The sequence below is a fragment of the Salmo salar genome, chromosome 11 (assembly GCF_965601325.2).
Source record: "Salmo salar chromosome 11, fSalSal1, whole genome shotgun sequence".
Classification (NCBI taxonomy): Eukaryota; Metazoa; Chordata; class Actinopteri; order Salmoniformes; family Salmonidae; genus Salmo; species Salmo salar.
Window position 1 is genome coordinate 74,655,019 of NC_138301.1, and position 25,680 is coordinate 74,680,698.

The 25,680-nt window shown below is 43.7% G+C and overlaps 1 protein-coding gene across 11 annotated transcripts in view; it reads right to left on the minus strand.

The window, feature by feature from the left end:
* Positions 1 to 4,730: 4,730 nt before the first annotated feature.
* The window catches only part of LOC106562719 (ubiquitin carboxyl-terminal hydrolase 20), a 78,661-nt gene continuing 57,711 nt past the window's right edge, over positions 4,731 to 25,680 (minus strand). For 8 of the 11 annotated variants that reach the window (XM_082958043.1, XM_082958042.1, XM_082958044.1 and 5 more), the window contains exons 19-25: positions 20,936 to 21,105; positions 20,537 to 20,618; positions 20,192 to 20,300; positions 19,616 to 19,718; positions 19,202 to 19,270; positions 17,121 to 17,284; positions 4,731 to 8,698 (exon numbers count right to left, since the gene is read on the minus strand). In XM_082958043.1, coding sequence (XP_082814169.1) covers positions 17,127 to 17,284; positions 19,202 to 19,270; positions 19,616 to 19,718; positions 20,192 to 20,300; positions 20,537 to 20,618; positions 20,936 to 21,105 — 691 coding nt within the window. In that variant the 3' untranslated portion in view covers positions 4,731 to 8,698; positions 17,121 to 17,126. The remainder of the gene's footprint in view (positions 8,699 to 17,120; positions 17,285 to 19,201; positions 19,271 to 19,615; positions 19,719 to 20,191; positions 20,301 to 20,536; positions 20,619 to 20,935; positions 21,106 to 25,680) is intronic. The other 3 variants (XR_001319083.3, XM_014127720.3, XM_014127719.3) reach the window with 3 other exon arrangements.

The window sequence follows — 25,680 nt, forward strand, 5'->3', positions numbered from 1 at the left end:
CTACATGACCAAAAGTATGTGGACACCTTCTTGTCGAACATCTCATTCCAAAGTCATGGGTATTAATATGGCGTTGGTCCCCCCTTTGCTGCTATAACAGCTTCCACTCTTCTGGGAAGGCTTTCCACTAGATGTTGGAACATTGCTGTGAGGACTTGCTTCCATTCAGCCACAAGAGCACTAGTGAAGTCGGGCACTGATGTTGGGCTATTAGGCCTGGCTCGCAGTTGGCGTTCCAATTCATCCCAAAGGTGTTCGATGCGGTTGAGGTAAGGGCGCTGTGCAGGACAGCCAAGTTCTTCCATATCAATCTTAACAAACCATTTCTGTATGGACCTCGCTTTGTGCACGGGGGCATTGTCATGCTGAAACAGGAAAGGGCCTTCCCCAAACTGTTGCCACTAAGTTGGAAGCACAAAATCGCCTAGAATGTCATTGTATGCTGTAGTGCTAAGATTCATTGGAACTAAGGGGCCTAGCCCGAATCATGAAAAACAGCCCCAGAACATTATTTATCCTCCAAGAAAATGTACAGATGGCACTATGCATTTGGGCAGGTAGCATTCTCCTGGCATCCGCCAAACCCAGATTTGTTCATTGAACTGCCAGATGGTGAAGCATGAATTGTCACTCCAATGGATGGCGAGCTTTACACTACTCCAGCCGATGTTGCTCCTAGACGTTTCCACTTCACAATAACAGCACTTACAGTTGACCGGGATAGCTCTAGCAGGCAGAAATTTGACAAACTGACTTGTTGGAAAGGTGGCATCCTATGATGGTGCCACATTGAAAGTCACTGCGCTCTTCAGTAAGGCCATTCTACTGCCAATGTTTGTCTATGGAGATTGTATGGCTGTGTGCTCAATTTTATACAACTGTCAGCAATGGGTGTGGCTGTAATAGCCGAATCCACTAATTTGAAATGGTGTCCACATACTTTTTTATATATAGTGTATTTCTTGTTGTTTTAGTTACAGTGCATTCGGAAAGTATTCAGACCCCTTCATTTTTCCCACATTTTGTTACTTTACAACCTTATTCTAAAATTGATTGAATAAAAATGTTTCCTCAATCTACACACAATACCCCATAATGACAAAGCGAAAACAGAAATACCTTATTTACATAAGTATTCAGACCCTTTGCTATGACACTCGAAAATTGAGCTCAGGTGCATCCTGTTTCCATTGATCATCCTTGAGATGTTTCTACAACTTGATTGTCCACTTGTGGTAAATTCAATTGTTTGGACATGATTTGGAAAAGGCACACACCTGTCTATATAAGGTCCAACAGTTGACAGTGCATGTCAGAGCATAAACGAAGCCATGAGGTCAAAGGAATTGGCCGTAAAGCTCAGAGACAGGATTGTGTCAAGGCACAGATCTGGGGAAGGGTACCAAAATCTGGGGAAGGGTACCAAAACATTTCTGCAGCATTGAAGGTCCACAAGAACACAGTGGCCTCCACAATTCTTAAATGGAAGAACTTTGCAACCACCAAGACTTCCTAGAGCTGGCCGCCCTGCCAAACTAAGCAATCGGGGGAGAAGGGCCTTGGTCAGGGAGTTGACCAAAAACCCGATGGTCACTCTGACAGAGCTCTAGAGTTCCTCTGTGGAAATGGGAGCACCTTCCAGAAGGACAAAAATCTCTGTAGCACTCCACCAATCAGGTCTTTATGGCAGAGTAGCCAGACGGAAGCCACTCCTCAGTAAAAGGCACATGACACCTTGCTTAGAGTTTTTCAAAAGGCACCTAAAGGACTCTCAGCCCATGAGAAACAAGATTCTCTGGTCTGATTGAACTCTGGCCTGAATGCCAAGCGTCGCGTCTAGAGGAAAACTGGCACCATCCTACGGTGAAGCATGGAGGTGGCAGCATCATGCTGTGGGGATGTTTTTCAGCAGCAGGGACTGGGAGACTACTTTTTTCCCCAGGCTTTGAACCTCGCGGCTTAAACAATGACGCAGCTAATATATGGATTTTTCCAGCTTTCAAATAAATAAAAAATTCTGTGACGCGCTCAGTTTTTTGCCGGCATGAAGCTTTCATTAGACCAATGAAATTGCCGAACGGGTTAAAGTCAAACAACTTTTTTGTTTACTGTTTAGATTAAATTGAGTGCGCTCAAACTTCCCATCATTCTGATTACGGTAGTCATTTTGTCACCCTCATCATGGCAAAGACACGGAGAAATGCATATGATGCAGCTTTCAAGTTGAAGGCGATTGATCTGGCTGTTGGAAAAGGAAATAGAGCTGCTACACGGGAGCTTGGTCTGGAGCAATGACTTTCTTGGTAGGCTACTGTTTATTGCTCTTTTTTTTTTTTTTGTTACAAGCCGTGTTTCGTTAAAGCCTATTTATTTTTGTTACAAGCCATGTTTCATTAAAGCCTGTGTAAAGTTCATTTGTTTCAATGTACCGGTAGGCACCTGCGGCTTATAGACATCAAAATAATAATAATAATATATATATATATATATTCAGGTGCGCTCAATAGTCCGGAAATTACGGTAGTCAGGATGGAGGGAAAGATGAATGGAGCAAACTACAGAGAGATCCTTGATGAAAACCTGCTCCAGACTGGGGTGAAGGTTCACCTTCAAACAGGACAACAACCCTAGGCATACAGCCAAGACAATACAGGAGTGGCTTTGGGATAAGTCTATGAATGTCCTCGAGTGACCTAGCCAGAGATCGGATTTGAACCCGATTGAGCATCTCTGGAGAGACCTAAAAATAGCTGTGCAGCGACGCTCTCCATCCAACCTGACAGAACTTGAGAGGATCTGCAGAGAAGAATGGGAGGAACTCCCCCAAATACAGGTGTGCCAAGCTTGTAGCATAATACCCAAGTAGACTTGAGGTTGTAATCGCTGCCAATGATGCTTCAACAAAGTACTGAGTAAAGGGTCTGAATACTTATGTAAACGTGATCTTTTTTTTTTTTATATATATATATACATTTGCTAACATTTCTAAAAACCTATTTTTGCTTTGTCATTATGGGGTAACAACAATTTAATCAATTTTAGAATAAGGCTGTAACGTAACAAAATACGGAAAGAGTCAAGGGGTCTGAATACTTTCCAAATGCACTGTATAAGGTGAAATGTGTTGCTTTTACTACTTTGCCACTTTACAAAAACAAAATTCTCTCATTCATTAAATAAATCAGTAGCCCCCCTTATTTTCACCATTCAATATGTTGATATATAGTTATAATAGTGGATGAGACATCCATGAATGATGAATAGTACCCTGAAACATACATGACCCAGTCTAAACCATCAGTTACAGGACATCCTACCTTGTGTGTATTATTATATTTCCATGTAATCTTTGTAGTGACTAATAATTTTACCATTCAATTTAACCAGATAAGAGCATTATGATGTCTACTGTCAGTAGACTGTGACCTTCTGTCTATCGTCACATCATGATCAGCCTGTGTGCATCATGCAAAGGCAACTCGTTTGCATACAAAGAGCCATTACATCCAAATGAGCCAATGATGTCAGTCGCTGGGGCGAGGACAGTACAGCCCCACCCCGGTCCCATCAGAGCTACTGGTACAGTAGCCTGCACAGCGTCCATGTCATTACTACAGTTCCTCCATGATCTCATTTAGCTCTATCACAGCCAAAGGCTTAAAGTAATTCTACAGGAGCTATTTAACTATCATCACTCATTCATTTCATGAGATTTTGTTTCTCCTGAGTCATTCGATGTCTGTAACAGCTGAAACTCTACTCTTTACTGTGTCAGAAAATGAAGAAACATTATGATAAACACACGGTTCGTACAATATTTGCACCTCTGCAGTCATATGAGAGAATGAGAGGTATACATTACCCCTCCCACTTACCTTGTATGTTGTTTCACTGCTCCTTTCTGCAAAGGATGATCAGTGGGCTCTTCTATCCTCTCTCCTCCTGTTATTTTCTCTCCTCCCTTCTCTTCTTAGTCCTCTCTATCTGCCTCGGTCTGGATTAGCATGATACAGCCAGAGCCAGGCATAGGGGATGAGACTATGACATCATAGTCTCACACAGTGAGATGCCACTGTTCTGTCTCGCTCTCTCACAAACAAGTTTCACAAAGCATACATGCGTGCCAACACACACACACAAAACACGTTCGCAAACATGTGCAGACACTCACACACAGACAATAAAAGGTCACCAAAGCATCAAGGGAGTGTCCAATTAGATTATTTTACTCAGCATAAGGGATCAGTGGCTCTAAATGCCCCTAAAAGCTTAATCAATGGGAAATGTCTGGTCTTCCAGATTACCTATTGATCTGGCCCTCATTCCAACATTAAAAATGATATTTATGAATCATAACATTCTCTTCCATTATTATAAATATATTGAAAGATGGCAGTCTGTTAGCGTAATCACTATAACCAGATATTAAACCACTAATCAGTGTATACTTTGGTGTGTGGCAGTGGGATAGATAAGTAGTCAACAATATTTAAAAATGAGAGACATTTATCATATTGTTGTGTCCTGGTTCAGAATGAGACAATTTATTACATTAGATGCCAGAAAGACATTTCAGTAATTTCAGTAAAAGACCTCTGGAATATATATATATATATATATTCAAACCCCTGCCAGTGCAAAAAAAAATCTCCTGGTTCTAATTCAACACTGTACTGTGGCTATGTGTGAAAACAAGTGTGAAAATATGATTACACACCAAAATACACAGGCAAATGAAAGAAGCCCTTTAATCATATAATCATTACATCAGTTTTACAGACACTCATCTGAGTTTGGATGTACCACCGAAGACAAACAGCATCAATAGATCATTACTGTGACCATGACAGACACTATCGTCATTGAAAAACAAGTTCATTAATTACTATTATTCTTTTGGATAAAGACAGAGGCGAGTCATTATCTACGCAATCAATTCCACCGCAGCAATGTCTTAATGTTAAATCATCAACAAGTGAAAATAAAACTCTTACACGCGAGTGTGTGTGTGTGTGTGTGTGTGTGTGTGTGTGTGTGTGCAAACAACCCAACATAAACACACCAACCAGGAATTCAGAAGTGAGGTGAATTAAGATAAGTATCACATAGCGTTTTAAAAACGTTGGAATAATACTGCAGCACAAGGATCGTCACTGTAGTCCACTGTCATAACAAATTTACAATGCTTTAGCAACCTATCAGCAGACTTTAATAATAATAACACCAACAATAATAACTCTAAGGTGTCTGAGCACAGATAAGACAGCCAGAAATGTTTCATTGCACTTCTCCATAAAGAAAACAAACAGACACTCTTGGAGGCTTCACATCTGTACAGAACTGACAAAAATACAGTACAAAAAAATGATATACTGCTAAAAAAAATAAAGGGAACACTTAAACAACACAATGGAACTCCAAGTCAATCACACTTCTGTGAAATCAAACTGTCCACTTAGGAAGCAACACTGATTGACAATACATTTCACATGCTGTTGTGCAAATGGAATAGACAACAGGTGGAAATTATAGGCAGTTAGCAAGACACCCCCAATAAAGGAGTGGTTCTGCAGGTGGTGACCACAGACCACTTCTCAGTTCCTATGCTTCCTGGCTGATGTTTTGGTCACTTTTGAATGCTGGCGGTGCTTTCACTCTAGTGGTAGCATGAGACGGAGTCTACAACCCACACAAGTGGCTCAGGTAGTGCAGCTCATCCAGGATGGCACATCAATGCGAGCTGTGGCAAGAAGGTTTGCTGTGTCTGTCAGCGTAGTGTCCAGAGCATGGAGGCGCTACCAGGAGACAGGCCAGTACATCAGGAGAAGTGGAGGAGGCCGTAGGAGGGCAACAACCCAGCTGCAGGACCGCTACCTCCGCCTTTGTGCAAGGAGGAGCAGGAGGAGCACTGCCAGAGCCCTGCAAAATGACGTCCAGCAGGCCACAAATGTGCATGTGTCTGCTCAAACGGTCAGAAACAGACTCCATGAGGGTGGTATGAGGGCCCGACGTCCACAGGTGGGGGTTGTGCTTACAGCCCAACACCGTGCAGGACGTTTGGCATTTGCCAGAGAACACCAAGATGGTAAATTCGCCACTGGCACCCTGTGCTCTTCACAGATGAAAGCAGGTTCACACTGAGCACATGTGACAGAGTCTGGAGACGCCGTGGAGAACGTTCTGCTGCCTGCAACATCCTCCAGCATGACCGGTTTGGCGGTGGGTCAGTCATGGTGTGTGGTGGCATTTCTTTGGGGGGCCGCACAGCCCTCCATGTGCTCGCCAGAGGTAGCCTGACTGCCATTTGGTACCGAGATGAGATCCTCAGACCCCTTGTGAGACCATATGCTGGTGCGGTTGGCCCTGGGTTCCTCCTAATGCAAGACAATGCTAGACCTCATGTGGCTGGAGTGTGTCAGCAGTTCCTGCAAGAGGAAGGCATTGATGCTATGGACTGGCCCGCCCGTTTCCCAGACCTGAATCCAATTGAGCACATCTGGGACATCATGTCTCGCTCCATCCACCAACGCCACGTTGCACCACAGACTGTCCAGGAGTTGGCGGATGCTTTAGTCCAGGTCTGGGAGGAGATCCCTCAGGAGACCATCCGCCACCTCATCAGGAGCATGCCCAGGCATTGTAGGGAGGTCATACAAGCACGTGGAGGACACACACACTACTGAGCCTCATTTTGACTTGTTTTAAGGACATTACATCAAAGTTGGATCAGCCTGTAGTGTGGTTTTCCACTTTAATTTTGAGTGTGACTCCAAATCCAGACCTCCATGGGTTGATAAATTGGATTTCCATTGATTATTTTTGTGTGATTTTGTTGTCAGCACATTCAACTATGTAAAGAAAAAAGTATTTAATAAGATTATTTCATTCATTCAGATCTAGGATGTGTTATTTTAGTGTTCCCTTTATTTTTTTGAGCAGTGTGTGTGTGTGTGTGTGTGTGTGTGTGTGTGTGTGTGTGTGTGTATGTATGTATGTATGTATGTATATATATATAAAAAAGGGGAAAAAAACGACATAATTACTCTTTGGACACTGACATACCACTTACCAGCACGGCAGCACAGAATCACTCAGGTATTTTTCAAACCTCTACTTTTAGGTTCAAACACTGTTTGGACCGACTAGACAGCATCCATTACATAGCATTGCTACAGTAGCCATTGACACGCGTGAACGTATGTCATTTAACCATTAAACGGTTAGTTGGCATACTCAGGGAAATCAGGGGAAGCTCATAATGACATCACCACTTGCATCATCTCTTGTCAAAGTACATAACATCATCCTACCTACCAAAAACAAAAAACAAGTTTGAACCTCTGTTTTAGCATGCAGTATATACATTCACAGTAAAGGTCATTGTACCTTTATGGTGAGAGGGATGAGGGGGATTATGATATTTTACATTTTAAGTCATTTAGCAGACACGCTTATCCAGAGCAACACAAAGGAGCAATTCGGGTTAAGTGCCTTGCTCAAGGGCACATTGGCAGCCTTCTCACTTAGTCAGCTCGGAGATTCGAACAAGAGACTTCTCGGTTACTAGCCCAACGCTCTTAACCGCTAGGCTACCTGCCGCCCATATTTTCCAAGCAGAAAGACAAGTGCAGACAGGTGCAGGCTAGTAAACTGGGGGAGTGGTGAATTCTGGGATATGGAGTTTTGCTGAGCTGAGGAGAAGTACGAGACATGGACATCTGAGCAACACTCACTTTAGACGGGTGACCGACACACCTCTTTACGACACCTCTTCCACACCTACCCCTCCAGGTGGACGGGATCTCCCCCCCTCTCTTTCCTCTCCTCCTAGCCTGATATCCTATCCTAAACTGGGGCTGCAGGCACCGGAGGGTTGGTAGATCATAGAGTTGGTAAGACAGCACAAATAGACCTGGGACCAGTCTATTCTCCTACACTAAGGAATGGAGAGAGAGAGAGACAATAACCTAATCTGCTTGTTCATACGGTATGTAAACTTACACTACTAAGGGTTATTGATGGGATAAGCCTCGATCTGTGTAACTTAAATAAATAAATCGACTATGCGATGAGACGCCGCGAGTCACGACAATCTGAAAACTTTGCAGTCTTCCTCGGAAAGGGAGTGGAACACTTCTACAAGATCGCAACGTTCAACACGCTCTGAACAGCCTTTTCTTTTTTTTTTTTACATCCATCCATCCTCTTCCATTGTCTCGGAGAGACAAACGTGTAGTCATTGAATGTTTGTTGTTTGGGGCCTGCAGCAAAAAAAGATTAGTACAAGTTCACCCGAGTTGTCAAGTAGCAATTAACACTGATGATGTCACGCCCCTCGGCACGACATTCCCTCCCTTCCTCCCTCTGCCTCTCATCTGAGTGCAGGACACCGTTAACGATATGACACACCTACTACAGTAGTACAGCAGCAATTTAGATTTTGTTGTCACCAACCTACTGCAACTATGCAATGTATATTTTCTTACTAAAACATCTTAAGTTTGTTCAATAAATAACACCTTTTCTACTACACTATGATGGATAATTGACCAATATGTCTTCCTGCACAGGTAATAGAATAAGGCGCGTTGCTACATTTTACAAAGTGCTCACAATAAGGCTTCTCTTCACCCAGGTGCAAATCAACCCCCTCAGCTCCAGTGAGGGCTAGTGTACAGGGGAGTCAAACACAGACAACCTATAAGGGAAGGAAAGAAAACATTCTTATAAAAAAAGGAAAATAAATCAAGGGCAAAGGGAAACAAACTTGAATTTTGTGTATTCTGGTGGATTAAGTATTTTTTTGTAGAATTGCATGTTTTAATGTGCAAGACCAATTCCCCTCCGTCTTAATGTGCAATCTAGTTACAGTATCTGGAATCTCAGGTTGTGCAAACACAGTTGTCCAGAATTACAAGATGTTTATTAACTACATCGAGTGCATTGCCTTCCTTGTTCTTTTCACATTCATGCACACCCATTAACCACACACACCCTATCCTGCAATGGAGGAATATAGTAACTCATGAGAACGACCTGAGCTACGTGAGAACAATGGTACCAGACCGTTAAAGGAGCCAAGAGGTCCAGTATTGAAGTGTTTGGGAAAAATTGTACTGTTTATGCTACCTCCTCCTTAGACCTGAGTGGTGTGTGTGTGTGTATGTATATAAAGTGCATTCAGAAAGTATTCAGACCGCCTGACTTATTCGACATTGTTAAGTTACAGCTTTATTCCAAAATTGATTAAATTGTTGTTGTTTTTTCTCAATCTACACGCCATAATGACAGAAAAAAACAGGTTTTCAGAATTTTTGCAATTAAAAAAAAGAAAAAAGAATATTACATAAGTATTCAGACACTTTACTCAGTACTTTGTTAAAGTATCTTTGGCTGCGATTACAGCCTTGAGTCTTCTTGGGTATTACGCTACAAGCTTGGCACACCTGAATTTGGGGAGTTTCTCCTATTCTTCTCTGCAGATCCTCTCAAGTTCTGTCAGGTTGGACGGGGAGCATCGCTGCACAGCTATTTTCATGTCTCTCCAGAGATGTTTGATCGTGTTCAAGTTCGGGCTCTGGATGGGCCACTCAAGGACATTCAGAGGCTTGCCCTGAAGCCACTCCTGTGTTGTCTTGGCTGTGTGAATAGGGTTGTTTACCTGCTGGAAGGTGAACCTTCGCCCCAGTCTGAGGTCCTGAGCAGGTTTTCATCAAGGATCTCTATGTACTTTCTTCTGTTCATCTTTCTCTTGATACTGACTAGTCTCCCAGTTCCTGCTGCTGAAAAACATCCCCACAGCATGATGCTGTGGGATGGTAGCAGTTTCCTCCAGACGTGACACTTGGAATTCAGGCCAAAGAGTTCAATCTTTGGTTTCATCAGACCAGAGAATATCGTTTCTCATGGTCTGAGAGTCCTTTAGGTGCCTTTTGGCAAACTCAAAGCGGCCAGTCTTTTACTGAGGAGTGGCTTCCGTCTGGCCACTCCACCATAAAGCCCTAATTGGTGGAGTGCTGCAGAGATGGTTGTCCTTGTGTAAGGTTCTCCCATCTCCACAAAGGAACTCTGGAGCTCTGTTAGAGTGACCATCGGGTTCTAGGTCACCTCCCTGACCAAGGCCCTTCTCCCCTGATTGCACAGTTTGGCCGGGCGGCCAGCTCTAGGAAGATTTCTTGGTGGTTGCAAACTTCTTCCATTTAAGAATGATGGAGGCCACGGTGCTCTTGGGGACCTTCAATGCTGCAGATATTTGCCTTTCCAAATCATGTCCAATCAATTGAATTTACCATAGGTGGACTCTGAAATGGCGCCGGAAGAAATGGCAGCAGTTTTACGGGCACCCAAGCAATTGTGCAATTATGTGGGTTTTTTTCACATTATTTGTAACTTATTTTGTACATAATGTTTCTGCAACCGTATCTTACGGCAAAAAAAGAGCTTCTGGATATCAGGACAGTGATCACTCACCTCGGATTAGACAAAGATTTTTTCTTCAACAAACAAGTTGCACAAGACATTCTCCAAACACCCGGCAGGGCCGACATCCCCGTTATTTGCAATAGGAAGCGACGCAGGTACAGAGGACAAAGAGCCGGATGCCTGGTCAGGACCCGGAAAAGGCGAGTGGGAAAGCTGCCGTTACCGTCAACACTACTCACCAACGTGCAATCATTGGACAATAAACTAGACGAGGTACGATCACGAATATCTTACCAACGGGACATCAAAAACTGTAATATCCTATGTTTCACAAAATCGTGGCTGAATGACGACATGGATATTCAGCTAGCGGGATACACGCTGCACCGGCAAGACAGTCCGGTAAGACGAGGGGGGGCGGTCTGTGCATATTTGTAAACAACAGCTAGTGCACGAAATCTAAGGAAGTCTCTAGATTTTGCTCGCCTGATGTAGAGTATATTGTGATAAATTGCATGCCACACTACTTGCCTAGAGAGTTTTCAGCTATACTTTTTGTGGCTGTTTATTTACCACCACAGACAGATGCTGGCACTAAGACCGCACTCAGTCAGCTGTATAAGGAAATAAGCAAACAGGAAACCACTCACCCAGAGGCGGCACTCCTAGTAGCAAGAGACTTTAATGCAGGGAAACTTAAATCAGTTCTACCAAATTTCCATCAACATGTTAAATGTGCAACCAGAGGGAAATAAAATTCTAGATCACCTGTACTCCACACACAGAGACGCGTACAAAGCTCTCCCTCGCCCTCCATTTGGTAAATCCGATCACAACTCTATCCTCCTGATTCCTGCTTACAAGCAAAAATTAAATCAGGAAGCACCAGTGACTCTATAAAAAAGTTGTCAGATTAAGCAGATAGCAAAACAGTCCTGTAGTTTAGTATCACAGACTGGAACATGTTCCAGGATTCTTCCGATGGCATTGAGGAGTACACCACATCAGTCACTGGCTATATCAATAAGTGCATTGAGGAAGTCATCCCCACAGTGACTGTACGTACATTCCCCATCCAGAAGCCATGGATTACAGGCAACATTCGCACTGAGCTAAAGGGTAGAGCTGCCGCTTTCAAGGTGCGGGACTCTAACCCGGAAGCTTACAAGAAATCCTGCTATGCCCTGCGACGAACCATCAAACAGGCAAAGCGTCAATACAGGGCTAAGTTTGAATCATACTACACCGGCTTCGATGTTCGTCTTATGTGGCAGGGCTCGCAAACTATTACAGACTACAAAGGGAAGCACAGCCGTGAGCTGCCCAGTGACACGAGCCTACCAGACGAGCTAAATCACTTCTATGCTCGCTTCGAGGCAAGCAACACTGAGGCATGCATGAAAACATCAGCTGTTCCGGACGACTGTGTGATCACGCTCTCCGTAGCCGACGTAAGACCTTTAAACAGGTCAACATACACAAGGCTGCGGGGCCAGACGGATTACCAGGACGTGTGCTCCGGGCATGTGCTGACCAACTGGCAGGTGTCTTCACTGACATTTTCAACATGTCCCTGATTGAGTCTGTAATACCAACATGTTTCAAGCAGACCACCATAGTTCCTGTGCCCAAGAACAAAGGCAACCTGCCTAAATGACTACAGACCCGTAGCACTCACGTCCGTAGCCATGAAGTGCATTGAAAGGTTGGTAATGGCTCACATCAACACCATTATCCCAGAAACCCTAGACCCACTCCAATTTGCATACCGCCCAAACAGATCCACAGATGATATTGCACTCCACACTGCCCTTTCCCACCTGGACAAAAGGAACACTTACGTGAGAATGCTATTCATTGACTACAGCTCAGCGTTCAACACCATAGTACCCTCAAAGCTCATCACTAAGATAAGGATCCTGGGACTAAACACCTCCCTCTGCAACTGGATCCTGGACTTCCTGACGGGCCGCGCCCAGGTGGTGAGGGTAGGTAGCAACACATCTGCCACGCTGATCCTCAACACTGGAGCTCCCCAGGGGTGCGTGCTTAGTCCCCTCCTGCACTCCCTGTTCACCCACGACTGCATGGCCAGGCATGACTCCAACACAATCATTAAGTTTGCAGACAACACAACAGTGGTAGGCCTGATCACCGACAACGACGAGACAGCCTATAGGGAGGAAGTCAGAGACCTGGCCGTGTGGTGCCAGAATAACAACCTATCGATCAACGTAACCAAGACTAAGGAGATTATTGTGGACTACAGGAAAAGGAGGACCGAGCACGCCCCCATTCTCATCGACGGGGCTGTAGTGGAGCAGGTTGAGAGCTTCAAGTTCCTTGGTGTCCACATCAACAACAAACTAGAATGGTCCAAACACACCAAGACAGTCATGACGAGGGCACGACAAAGCCTATTCCCCCTCAGGAAACTAAAAACATTTGGCATGGGTCCTAAGATCCTCAAAAGGTTCTACAGCTGCAACATAGAGAGCATCCTGCTTGGTTGCGTCACTGCCTGGTACGGCAATTGCTCGGCCTCTGACCGCAAGGCACTACAGAGGGTAGTGCGGACGGCCCAGTACATCACTGGGGCTAAGCTGCCTGCCATCCAGGACCTCTACACCTGGTGGTGTCAGAGGAAGGCCCTAAAAATGGTCAAAGACCCCAGCCACCTCAGTCATAGACTGTTCTCTCTACTACCGCATGGCAAGCGGTACCGGAGTGCCAAGTCTAGGACAAAATGGCTTCTCAACAGTTTTTACCCCCAAGCCATAAGACTCCTGAACAGGTAATCAAATGGCTACCCGGACTATTTGCATTGTGTGCACCCCCAAACCCTTATTTTTACGCTGCTGTTTATCATATATGCATAGTCACTTTAACTATACATTCATGTACATACTACCTCAATTTGGTCCGACCAACCAGTGCTCCTGCAAATTGGCAAACTGGGCTATCTGCATGGTGTCCCACCCACCACATCTACATGTACAAACGACCTCAATCAGCCTGACTAACCGGTGTCTGTATGTAGACTCGCTACTTTTATAGCCTCGCTACTGTATATAGCCTGTCTTTTTAGTGTTGTTTTATTTCTTTCCCTACCTATTGTTCACCTAATACCTTTTTTGCACTATTGGTTAGAGCCTGTAAGTAAGCATTTCACTGTAAGGTCTACACCTGTTGTATTCTGGGTTGGCGCCCCCCCTTGGCTTGTGCCATGGCGGAGATCTTTGTGGGCTATACTCGGCCTTGTCTCAGGATGGTAAGTTGGTGGTTGAAGATATCCCTCTAGTGGTGTGGGGGCTGTGCTTTGGCAAAGTGGGTGGGGTTATATCCTGCCTGTTTGGCCCTGTCCGGGGGTATCATCGGATGGGGCTACAGTGTCTCTTGACCCCTCCTGTCTCAGCTCCAGTATTTATGCTGCAGTAGTTTGTGTCGGGGGGCTAGGGTCAGTCTTATATCTGGAGTATTTCTCCTGTCTTATCCGGTGTACTGTGTGAACTTAAGTATGCTCTCTCTAATTCTCTTTTTCTTTCTTTCTTTCTTTCTTTCTTTCTTTCTTTCTTTCTTTCTTTCTTTCTTTCTTTCTTTCTTTCTTTCTTTCTTTCTTTCTTTCTTTCTTTCTTTCTTTCTTTCTTTCTTTCTTTCTTTCGGAGGACCTGAGCCCTAGGACCATGCCTCAGGACTACCAGCGCACGTGACAAATAAACTTTGATTTGAATCAAGTTGTAGAAACATGGAAACATGGTGCACATGAGCTCAATTTTGAGTATCATAGCAAAGGGTCTGAATACTTATGGAAATAAGTTATTTCTGTTTTATATTTGTCATAAATTTGCAAATATTTAAAAAAAGTTTTTGCTTTGTCATTATAGGGTAGTGTGTGTAGATTGATGAGGATTTTCTTTATTTAATCAATTTTAGAATGAGGCTGTAAAGTAACAAAATGTGGAAAAAGGGAAGGGGTCTGAATACTTTCTGAATGCACTGACATATATACAGTTGAAGTCGGAAGATTACATACACCTTAGCCAAATACATTTAAACTCAGTTTTTCACAATTCCTGACATCCAATCCTAGTAACAAATTCCCTGTCTTAGATCAATTAGGATCACCACTTTATTTTAAGAATGTGAAATGTCATAATAACAGTAGAGATAATGATTTATTTCAGCTTTTATTTCTTTCATCTGTGGCATTAAGGTAAGGGCTTTGTGATGACCGCTCAGGAAGGAGATGCGTTCTGTCTCCTAGAGATGAACGTACTTTGGTGCGAAAAGTGCAAATCAATCCCACAACAGCAAAAGACCTTGTGACGTTGCTGGAGAAAACAGGTATAAAAGTGTCTATATCCACAGTAAAACAAGTCCTATATCGACATAACCTGAAAGGCCGCTCAGCAAGGAAGAAGCCACTGCTCCAAAATCACCATAAAACAGCCAGACTACGGTTTGCAACTGCACATAGGGACAAACATCGTACTCTTTGGAGAAATGTCCTCTGGTCTGATGAAACAAAAATAGAACTGTTTGGCCATAATGACCATTGTTATGTTTGGAGGAAAAAGGGGGAGGCTTGCAAGCCAAAGAACACCATCCCAACCGTGAAGCAGGGGGGTGGCAGCATCATGTTGTGGGAGTGCTTTGCTGCAGGAGGGTCTGGTGCACTTCACAAAATAGATGGCATCATGAGGCAGGACAATTATGTGGATATATTGAAGCAACATCTCAAGACATCAGTCAGGAAGTTCAAGCTTGGTCGCAAAATGGGTCTTCCAAATGGACAATGACCCCAAGCATACTTCCAAAGTTGTGGCAAAATGGCTTAAGGACAACAAAGTTAAGGCCATCACAAAGCCCTGACCTCAATTCTACAGAAAATTTCTGGGCAGAACTGAAAAAGTGTGTGCGAGCAAGGAGGCCTACAAACCTGACTCAGTTACACCAGCTCTGTCAGGAGGAATGGGCCAAAATTCACTCAACTTATTCTGGGAAGCTTGTGGAAGGCTATCTGAAACATTGACCCAAGTTAAACAATTTAAAGGCAATGCTACCAAATACTAATTGAGTGTATGTAAACTTCTGACCCACTGGGAATGTGATGAAAGAAATAAAAGCTGAAATAAATTATTCTCTGTACTATTATTCTGACATTTCACATTCGAAAAATAAAGTGGTGATCCTAACTGACCTAAGACAAGGAATTTTTACTAGGATTAAATGTTAGAATGAGTGAAAAAATGAGTTTAAATGTATTCCGACTTCAACTGTGTGTGTGTGTGTGTGTGTGTGTGTGTGTGTGTGTGTGTGTGTGTGTGTGTGTGTGTGTGTGTGTGTGTGTGTGTGTATAGTGTGTATTAGGTGCATGTGTGTGGGAAACCGTCAGTGGGAAGCAATAATATTTTGGTGCTCAAGTGTACAGTGCCTTCAGAAAGTATTCATAACCCTTTACTTATTCCACATTTTGTTGTGTTACAGCCTGAATTCAAAATGGATTAAATACATTTAAAAAATCTCACATCTACACACAATACTCCATAATGAAAAAGTGAAAACATGTTTTTAGAAATGTTTGTAAGTTTATTGAAACTTAAATACAAAAATATCTCATTTACATAAGTATTCACACCCCTGAGTCACTACATGAGTCCATGCAATTTATTATGTGATTTGTTAAGTAATGTGTTGTATTTGTCCCAAACATAAACCTTTTTATTCAGGACAAAAAGTGAATTGCTTTTCCAAATGTTTTGCAATATTACTTTAGTGCCATGTTGCAAACAGGATACATGTTTTGAAGTCACTACAATGTTGTTGATCCATCCTCAGTTCTATCCTATCACAGCCATTAAACTACCATTGGCCTCATGGTGAAATCCATAGCAGTTTACTTCCTCTCCGGCAACTGAGTTGGGAAGGACGCCTGTATCTTTGTAGTGACTGGGTGTATTTATACACCCTCCAAAGTACAATTAATAACTTCACCATGCTCAAAGTGATATTCAATGTCTGGTTTTTTACTTATTTTTTACCCATCTACCATCTACCAATAGCTGCCCTTCTTTGCGAGGCATTGGAAAACCTCCCTGGTCTTTGCGGTTGAATCAGTGTTTGAAATTCACTGCTCGACTGAGGGACCTTACAGATGATTGTATGTGTGGGGTACAGAGATGAGGTAGTCATTCAAAAAACATATTAAAATACTATTACTGCAAACAGTCAAGCCTTGCAACTTACTATGTGATTTGCTAAGCACATTTTTACTCGTGAACTTATTTAGGCTTGCCATAAAGAGGTTGAATACTTATTGACGCAAGACATTTTGGCTTTTTAAATTTTGTATTAATTTGCCAAATGTCTAAAAACAAAATTCCTCTTTGACATTATGGGTTAGTGTATGTGTATGATTGAGTAGTGTATGTGTATGATTTAGTGTGCTTGTTTGTATGTAGGCCAGTGACCAAAGATTTTTTTTAAATGGAATCAATTTTAAATTCAAGCTGTAACACAACAAAATGTGGAAGTAGTGAAGGAGTGTGAATACTTTCTGAATGCACTGTATGTGTATGATTGAGTGTGCTTGTTTGTATGTGTGCTTACCTGTATATGTTTGTAAACACAACGTGTGTATTGGGTGCTGTACGTGTGTGTGTGTGCATAAACACACGTGTTTGTGTGCTGTGACTCACCATTTCTCAGAGTGCCCTGGTCTCTGCCTCTATCTTCCTCTCTCCATGCAGGCTGTCTGTGTCGGTGGCCAGCACTGTCTGTCTCACTGCAATCTCAGGCCCTCCACTATAGATACCGAGGAGATACTGCCACGTCTCCTCTGAGATCTGACCATAGTCAGCCCCTAGGAGCACACACCAAGGCGTGTTAACATACACTACACTGACTATATCAAACATTAGGAACACCCCACAAGGATCATATGGTCATTTAGCTATTTGATATACAGTGCATTCGGAAAGTATTCAGACCCCTTTACTTTTTCCACATTTTGTTATGTTATAGCCTTATTCTAAAATGGATAAAAAAAAGAGTTGTATCCCCTCAATCTACAAACAATACTCCATAACGACGAAGTGAAACAGGTTTAGAAATTTTTGCTAAAAATTAAATTAACAAATATCTAAAATACCTTATTTAAATAAATATTCAAACCCTTTGCTATGACACTCGAAATTTAGCTCTGGTGCATCCCGATTCCACTGATCTTTCTTAAGATGTTTCTACAACTTGATTGGAGTCCACCTGTGGTAAATGCAATTGATTGGACATGATTTGGAAAAGTCTATATAAGGTCCCACAGTTGACAGTGCATGTCAGAGCAAAAACCAAGCGATGAGGTCAAAGGAATTGTCCGTAGAGCTCCGAGACAGGATTGTGTCGAGGAATAGATCTGGGCAAGGGTACCAAAACATTTCTACAGCATTGAAAATCCAAGAACACAGTGGTCTCCATCATTCTTAAATGGAAGAAGTTTGGAACCACCAAGACTCTTCCTAGAGCTGGCCGCCTGGCCAAACTAAGCAATCGGGGGAGAAGGGCCTTGGTCAGGGAGGTGACCAAGAACCCGATGGTCACTTTGACAGAGCTCTAGAGTTCTTCTGTGGAGATGGGAGAACTTTCCAGAAGGACAACCATCTCTGCAGCACTCCACCAATCAGGCCTTTATGGTAGAGTGCCCAGACGGAAGCCACTCCTCAGTGAAAGGCACATGACTGCCCGCTTTGAGTTTGCCAAAAGGTACCTAAAGGACTCTCAGACCATGAGAAACAAGATTCTCTGGTCTGATGAAACCAAGATTGAACTCTTTGGCCTGAATGCCAAGTGTGGAGGAAACCTGGCACTATCACTACAGTGAAGCATGGTGGCAGCATCACACTGTAGGGATATTTTTCAGAGGCAGGGACTGGGAGACTAGTCAGGATCGAGGGAAAGATGAACAAAGCAAAGTACAGTGAGATCCTTGATGAAAACCTGCTCCAGAGGGCTCAGGACCTCAGACTGGGGTGAAGGTTCACCTTCCAACAGGACAACAACCCTAAGCACACAGCCAAGACAAAACAGGAGTGGCTTCGGGACAAGTCTCTGAATGTCCTTGAGTGGCCCAGCCAGAGCCCAGACTTGAACCCAATCGAACAACTCTGGAGAGACCTGAAAATAGCTGTGGAGCGAAGTAACAACATGTGGAAAAAGGCTACATTAAGGACACCTCCCCCCCATTTGCCCTCAGAACAGCTTCAATTCATCGGGGCATGGCCTCTATAAGGTGTCAAAAGTATTCCACAGGGATGCTGCCCCATGCCGACTCCAGTGCTTCCCACAGTTGTGTTAAGTTGGCAGGATGTCTTTTGGATGGTGGACCATTCTTGATACACACAGTAAACTATTTAGCGTAAAAAACCCAGCAGCGTTGCAGTTCTTGACACAAACCGATGTGCCTGGCACCTACTACCATACCCTGTTCAAAGGCACTTAAATATTTTGTCGTGCCCACCATTCACCTCTGAATGGCACACACACACAATCCATGTCTCAACCGTCTCAAGGCTTAAAAATCCTTCTTTAACCTGTCTCCTCCCATTCATCTACACTGATTGAAGTGGATTTAACTTAACAAGTGACATCAATAAGAGATCATAGCTTTTGCCTGGATTCACCTGGTCAGTCTGTCAAGGAAAGAGTGGGTGTTCGTAGCGCAGGCACCCACAGACCGACCAACCAACCCACACAATGTGAATATGTATGAGCATACACTGCTTACCTTGCTTGAGCTGTACATGTCCCCCTTTCATGACACCAATCTTACTGTTGTCAATAGGACCAGGGGGCTCTGAGAAAACAATGACCAACATAAACAAACACCAACAAAAGCTTTAGTGTTGTTACTGAGGAACATTACTGAGGAACATTTATTTATTAACCTGTAGCTCAGTTGGTAGTGCATGGCGCTTGTAACGCCAGGATAGTGGGTTGATTCCCGGGACAACCCATACGTAAAGTGTACGCACGCATAACTAAGTCGCTTTGGATAAAAGCGCCTGCTAAATAGCATATATTATTATTACATATCTGGTCTGCACAGAGGATACAATACGATAATGGTGTATTGAGGTAATTCAGCTCTTAGCTTCTGTTGGTACTATAATGCCAGGTATCTATTCTCAAAGAATCCTACCATTGTCTTTGCCCTTGACAAAGCTCTCCCACTCTCTGAACCACTGCATACTGATACACAGGATGACTGTAGGAGCCTCCTCCGCTTGGAACTCTTTATTCAACTGGAGAGACCGAGAGAGGGCACAAACAAACAGGGATTTTTCTACCATTGAAATCCTTGGGCGGGCCGCTTAACTAAACAAGTTTTTAAAAAATGAAATGGAAAAATGCTTTGTGTAAACTTAAACGAGGCCTATGCCCTCCCAACCCCACCCATGGCTGCACCCCTGCCCAGTCATGTGAAATCCCAAGACTACAGCCTAATAAATTAATTTCAATTGACTGATTTCCTTATATGTACTGTAATTCAGTAAAATCGTTGAAATTGTTGCATGTTGCGTTTATATTTTTGTTCAGTACAGAATTGCAGCAAATGTGCCTTAAAACTGCAAATAAAATGGAATTCAATGTTTATACACTGCAAGATGGGGGCCTCTAAAATGTTCTCTAAAATTGAGCCACACTGACCGTGCCTTGCCAACCACTTAAGCCCCTTTTTGATGCAGAAAAAACACTGACACACAACACCTCTTACCCTGATAAAGGTGTCTATTTCCACCTTCCTGCGTTTGGCCAGAGCCTCTAACTCCACCTGGCAGATGGCACACACGTACAAGTGGTTCACTGCTGGACCTCCTCCAAAACTGGGAGACAGATATACAGTCTGTTAGACAGTCTGATGAACAGACAGACAAACAGACAGACAGGTGGGCAGGAAGACAGTCGGACAGAAAAGACAGGAAGACAGACAGAAAAGACAGAATTTATAGACCATTGAACTCCTTCACCATGTCAGTCAGTCAGTTAGACAGAAAGGAAGATAAAAAGTTTGACAGCCAGTCAGACAGCCAGACAGACTGAGTAGCGAGTCTCATCTAACCTGTTGTACAGGTACTCCCACACGTTCTGGGGCAGGATCACCACCAGGTCGTCAATGTAGTGGTACTTATTGGGCGGGATCCCTGGACAAAACACAAGTAGGAGATTAGTTAAATTGGAGTTGAAAGTGGTTGTGCTTGGGATCTAAAAGGTGGGGTTAGTGAGGACAGAAATAGAATACCTTGAACAGGAAAGGCCCTCAGACCAGATGGACAGAGTTTGCACTTCTGGGACTACTCAGTACTCTACTGCTTCCACTGTTCCAGGAAGCTCAATCAAGTGCAGCTTAAAGTATTTGAAAGAAAACAAGTACTACTTGAAGCGAGCCCAAGTCTTATATAGATTGAGTGTGGTTGATGCTTAGGATGGGTTGTGGTGGTAGGTCCAGTACAGTACTGACCTCCGTGCTGGCAGAGGAAGGTGTGGTTGCTGATGGGCCCTGGCTCAGTGAAAGTGTTGAACTTGTTCAGCCACTCTCTGGAGATGTAGAACTGCAGCAAGCTTGGCTCCTTCATGCTAGCTAAATCCACCACCTTCTGCCTCTCCCTCACCGACTCCTCACTGCTCTTTCTGTGGACAAACACACACACACACACGGATTATAGGCAACATCCGCACTGAGCTAAAGGGCAGAGCTACCGCTTTCAAGGAGCGAGACTCTAACCCAGAATCTTATAAGAAATCCCGCTATGCCCTTCGACGAACCATCAAACAGGCAAAGCGTCAATACAGGACTAAGATCGAATCGTACTACACCGGTTCTGACGCTCGTCGGATGTGGCAGGGCATGCAAACCATTAGACTACAAAAGGGAAGCACAGCCGAGAGCTGCCCAGTGACACAAGCCTACCAGACGAGCTAAATTACTTCTATGCTCGCTTCGAGGAAAGTAACACTGAAACATGCACGAGAGCATCAGCTGTTCCGGACAACTGTGTGATCACCATCTCCGATGTGAGTAAGACCTTTAAATAGATCAACATTCACAAGGCCAGATGGATTACCAGGACGTGTACTCCGAGTATGCGCTGACCAACTGGCAAGTGTCTTTACAGACATTTTCAATCTCTCCCTGTCTGAGTCTGTAATACCAAAATGTTTCAAGCAGACCACCATATCCCTGTGCCCAAGAACACTAAGGTAACCTGCCTAAATGACTACCGACCCGTAGCGCTCACGTCTGTAGCCATGAAGTGCATTGAAAGGTTGGTCATGGCCCACATCAACACCATCATTCCAAAAACCCTAGACCCACTCCAATGTGCATACCGCACCAACAGATCCACACCATAGTACCCTCAAAGCTCATCACTAAGCTAAGGATCCTGGGACTAAACACCTCCCTCTGCAACTGGATCCTGGACTTCCTGACAGGCCGCCCCAGATGGTAAGGGTAGGTAACAACACATCCGCCACGCTGATCCCAAACATGGGGGCCCCTCAGGGGTGCGTTCTCAGACCCCTCCTGTACTCCCTGTTCACTCATGACTGCATGGCCAGGCACGACTCCAACACCATCATTAATTTAGCTGATGACAACAGTGGTAGGCCTGATCACCGACAACGACGAGACAGCCTATAGGGAGGAGGTCAGAGACTTGGCCGTGTGGTGCCAGGACAACAACCTCTCTCTCAACGTGATCAAAACAAAGGATATGATTGTGGACTACAGGAAATGGAGGACCGACAGGGCTGTAGTGGAGCAGGTTGAGAGCTTCAAGTTCCTTGGTGTCCACGTCAACAAACGATCATGGTCCAAGCATGCCAAGACAGATGTGAAGAGGGCAAAACCTATTCCCCTCCAGGAGACTGAAAATATTTGGCATGAGTCCTCAGATCCTCAAAAAGTTCTACAGCTGCACCATCAAGAGCATCCTGACTGGTTGCATCACTACCTGGTATGGCAACTGCTCGGCCTCTGACCGCAAAGCACTACAGAGGGTAGTGTGTACGGCCCAGTACATCACTGGGGCCAAGAGTCCTGCTATCCAGGACCTCCATACCAGGCGGTGTTAGAGGAAGGCCCTAAAAATTGTTGAAGTCTCCAGCCACCCTAGTCATAGACTGTTCTCTCTGCTACAGCACGGCAAGCGGTACCAGAGCGCCAAGTCTAGGTTCAAAAGGCGTTTCTCAACAGCTTCTACCCCGAAGCCAAAAGACTCCTGCACAGTTAATCAAATGGCTACCCAGACTATTTGCATTGCCCCCCCATGCTGCTGCTACTCTCTGTTTATTATCTATGCATACTCACTTTAATAACTCTACCGACAGTGGTTCCTCCTTTAAAAGTTGCGTCATGCTGCGGCACACCATTCTGTGGCACGTCATTTCATTCTCAGCCATTTTTTCAGTTACTGCTAGTTTGATATGGCATCTTTGAGAAGCATTAGATAGTATTCCGTATTGGCATTACCAGAGAATTTAAAACCTTTTTTGTAATAACATAGTTTATGGGATTGATTTTAAGAAATTTGGCTTAATTAATTTGATTCGTGTTTCTATTCAGAGAAAACGAAAAAATGAAACCCTCAGGGTTTCCGTTAGGATGGAATGGAAAATATGGCGATTGTCCAACATGACGGTTGGGAGTAGGTTAAAGGATTGGAGGATTCTAAATTGTTTGCCTTCATTAGACAACTTTGGTCCAATATTTCTGTAAATTAGTGATATTTGTTCCCATAGTAATTCATTATGGATCCATAACTAAATCAACATCTGCATTTTGAAAGAGTAGAGCATGGCTCAGTTGGTAGAGCATGGTGTTTGCAACGCCAGGGTTGTGGGTTCGATTCCCACAGGGGGCCAGTACAAAAAAAAATGCATGAAATGAAATGTATGCATTCACTACTGTAAGTCGCTCTGGATAAGAGCGTCTGCTAAATGTATATATATACATATATACACACACACACACACATATACACACACACACATACATACATATATATTTTATTCTCAGAACATTAACCATGTGTGTTCGCTTGTTTTGTTCTGTGGTTTCGACCGAATGATTTGTCTGACAAACAAAGAACTTTGCGTCCTGCAGGCCCAGGCATGTATCAAAGCTGGCGAGATATTCAATAACGTCATCTTCACAGACGAATCAACCGTGGCCCTTGAGCAATTTGCTCAGAATTGCTACAGGAAAAAAAAGAAAGAAGTACAAGAAGATTAACGAAAGCATAAAGATGTTGATGAAGAAATGCTGTTTTGAGTTAGAAATGTAACACAGAGTACTTAAGCGTCGAATACATTGCAAGTTGAGGGATTTTCACAACAGTAGCCGGGTTATAAAAAGTCTATTGTCCTGCTAATTACCATTTGCATGATGGGCTACATACTTTATTGTAACCACAATGTCATACATAATTTGTATCTACCTTTCCAATTACTTTTAGAGCTTGGGAATTACAAATGTGCGCTTTCTTTTTAGTTACATTGTTTTAGTTCGAATGTGCAGACTTTTTTTCTTTAAAATATTGTTTTATATTGGATGCTACATTTTTGACCAGTTGCAATTGTAAGTAGGCCTAATAAAAAAAATCCTACTTCTATTAGGCTGTTAAGCCTCATAACTGGCTGAGGTAGGCTAAGTTATTTTATATAGGTCTAGGCTCCGAAGAAATAGACTCCAATTAAGCACTCTTGTTTGTAAAGTCAAATTCAAAAGGTACTCCCACATCTGAGCTATCTTTTTTGCATTTGCGTGGCAACAGCCGGATAAAATGAGGAAAAAGAAGAAGGAACCCGCACACTGCTCTTGATCGTATCACTGATCTTTAATAAGCTTTACATATCGGCCTCACGGCCTTCGTCAGAGCTTTTGTGAGTTTTTTTAATTAGCACCCTTATGTAGACCTAGCCCCACCCACATCCGTTCCACTCATCGAATGGGGTTGGAGGCGAAAGGAAAAACAAATAAGTGCTACCAAATATAACAATATGCATTTCATAAATATTCAAATAAACTGGGTACATAAAACATATTAAACACGTCTGTAAAACATCGACCTACCAAGCAAGTTTTCATAAATCATTGGGTACAGTGTAAGAAAAACGTCAGAGTGATCTGAAATAGGGGCATAATTCATGTTCAAATTCACAACATAACATACATAGGCATTTCATCATTAAGTCCTTTAGGAAATAATGTCTGGAGGGTGAAAATCCAAGAACATTCTGGCTGATTTTCTTTTGTGGCTGGTAGTTGGCATGGACCAATTTTTCTCGTAAATAAAACATGCCAGAGTTTCTTGACCGCATCTCCCACTTTTCATATATGTAGTTGTGAACATTACAGAGTGTTCTTTAGCTTTAGCTGGTCTTTTTTGTAGCAGTTCATGTTGTGTTTTCCCCAATGCCAAATTAAGAGCTTCATCCACACATTGTGGAGAAAAGCCTCTTCTTAGAAACCTATTGCGCATCGCCGCTTCTTTTTCTAGATAGTCTTGAAAATGATTTGTTGCAAGTTGGGGAGGAGGGGGTTTCACACCTAGCTCAAGTTGGGGAGGGGAGGGGGTTTCACACCTAGCTCAAGTTGGGGAGGAGGGGGGGGGTTCACACCTAGCTCAAGTTAGGGAGGGGAGGGGGTTCACACCTAGCTCAAGTTGGGGAGGAGGGGGGGGTTCACACCTAGCTCAAGTTGGGGAGGAGGGGGGGGGGGTTCACACCTAGCTCAAGTTGGGGAGGAGGGGGGGGGGTTCACACCTAGCTCAAGTTGGGGAGGGAAGGGGGTTTCACACCTAGCTGAAGTTGGGGAGGGGAGGGGGTTTCACACCTAGCTCAAGTTGGGGAGGAGGGGGGGGGGTTCACACCTAGCTCAAGTTGGGGAGGAGGGGGGGTTTACACCTAGCTCAAGTTGGGGAGGAGGGGGGGTTCACACCTAGCTCAAGTTGGGGAGGGGAGGGGGTTTCACACCTAGCTCAAGTTGGGGAGGGGGTTCACACCTAGCTCAAGTTGGGGAGGAGGGGGGGGGGGGGGGGTTCACACCTAGCTCAAGTTGGGGAGGAGGGGGGGGTTCACACCTAGCTCAGCTATTAGACAATTCTTTAGTAAAGGTTAAATAGTCTATTGTTCAGCAAATAGCCCTCCTGCAATGCTTGTGAAAAACTAATAATAATACTTTTCCCCCTTTCCACATGTTAA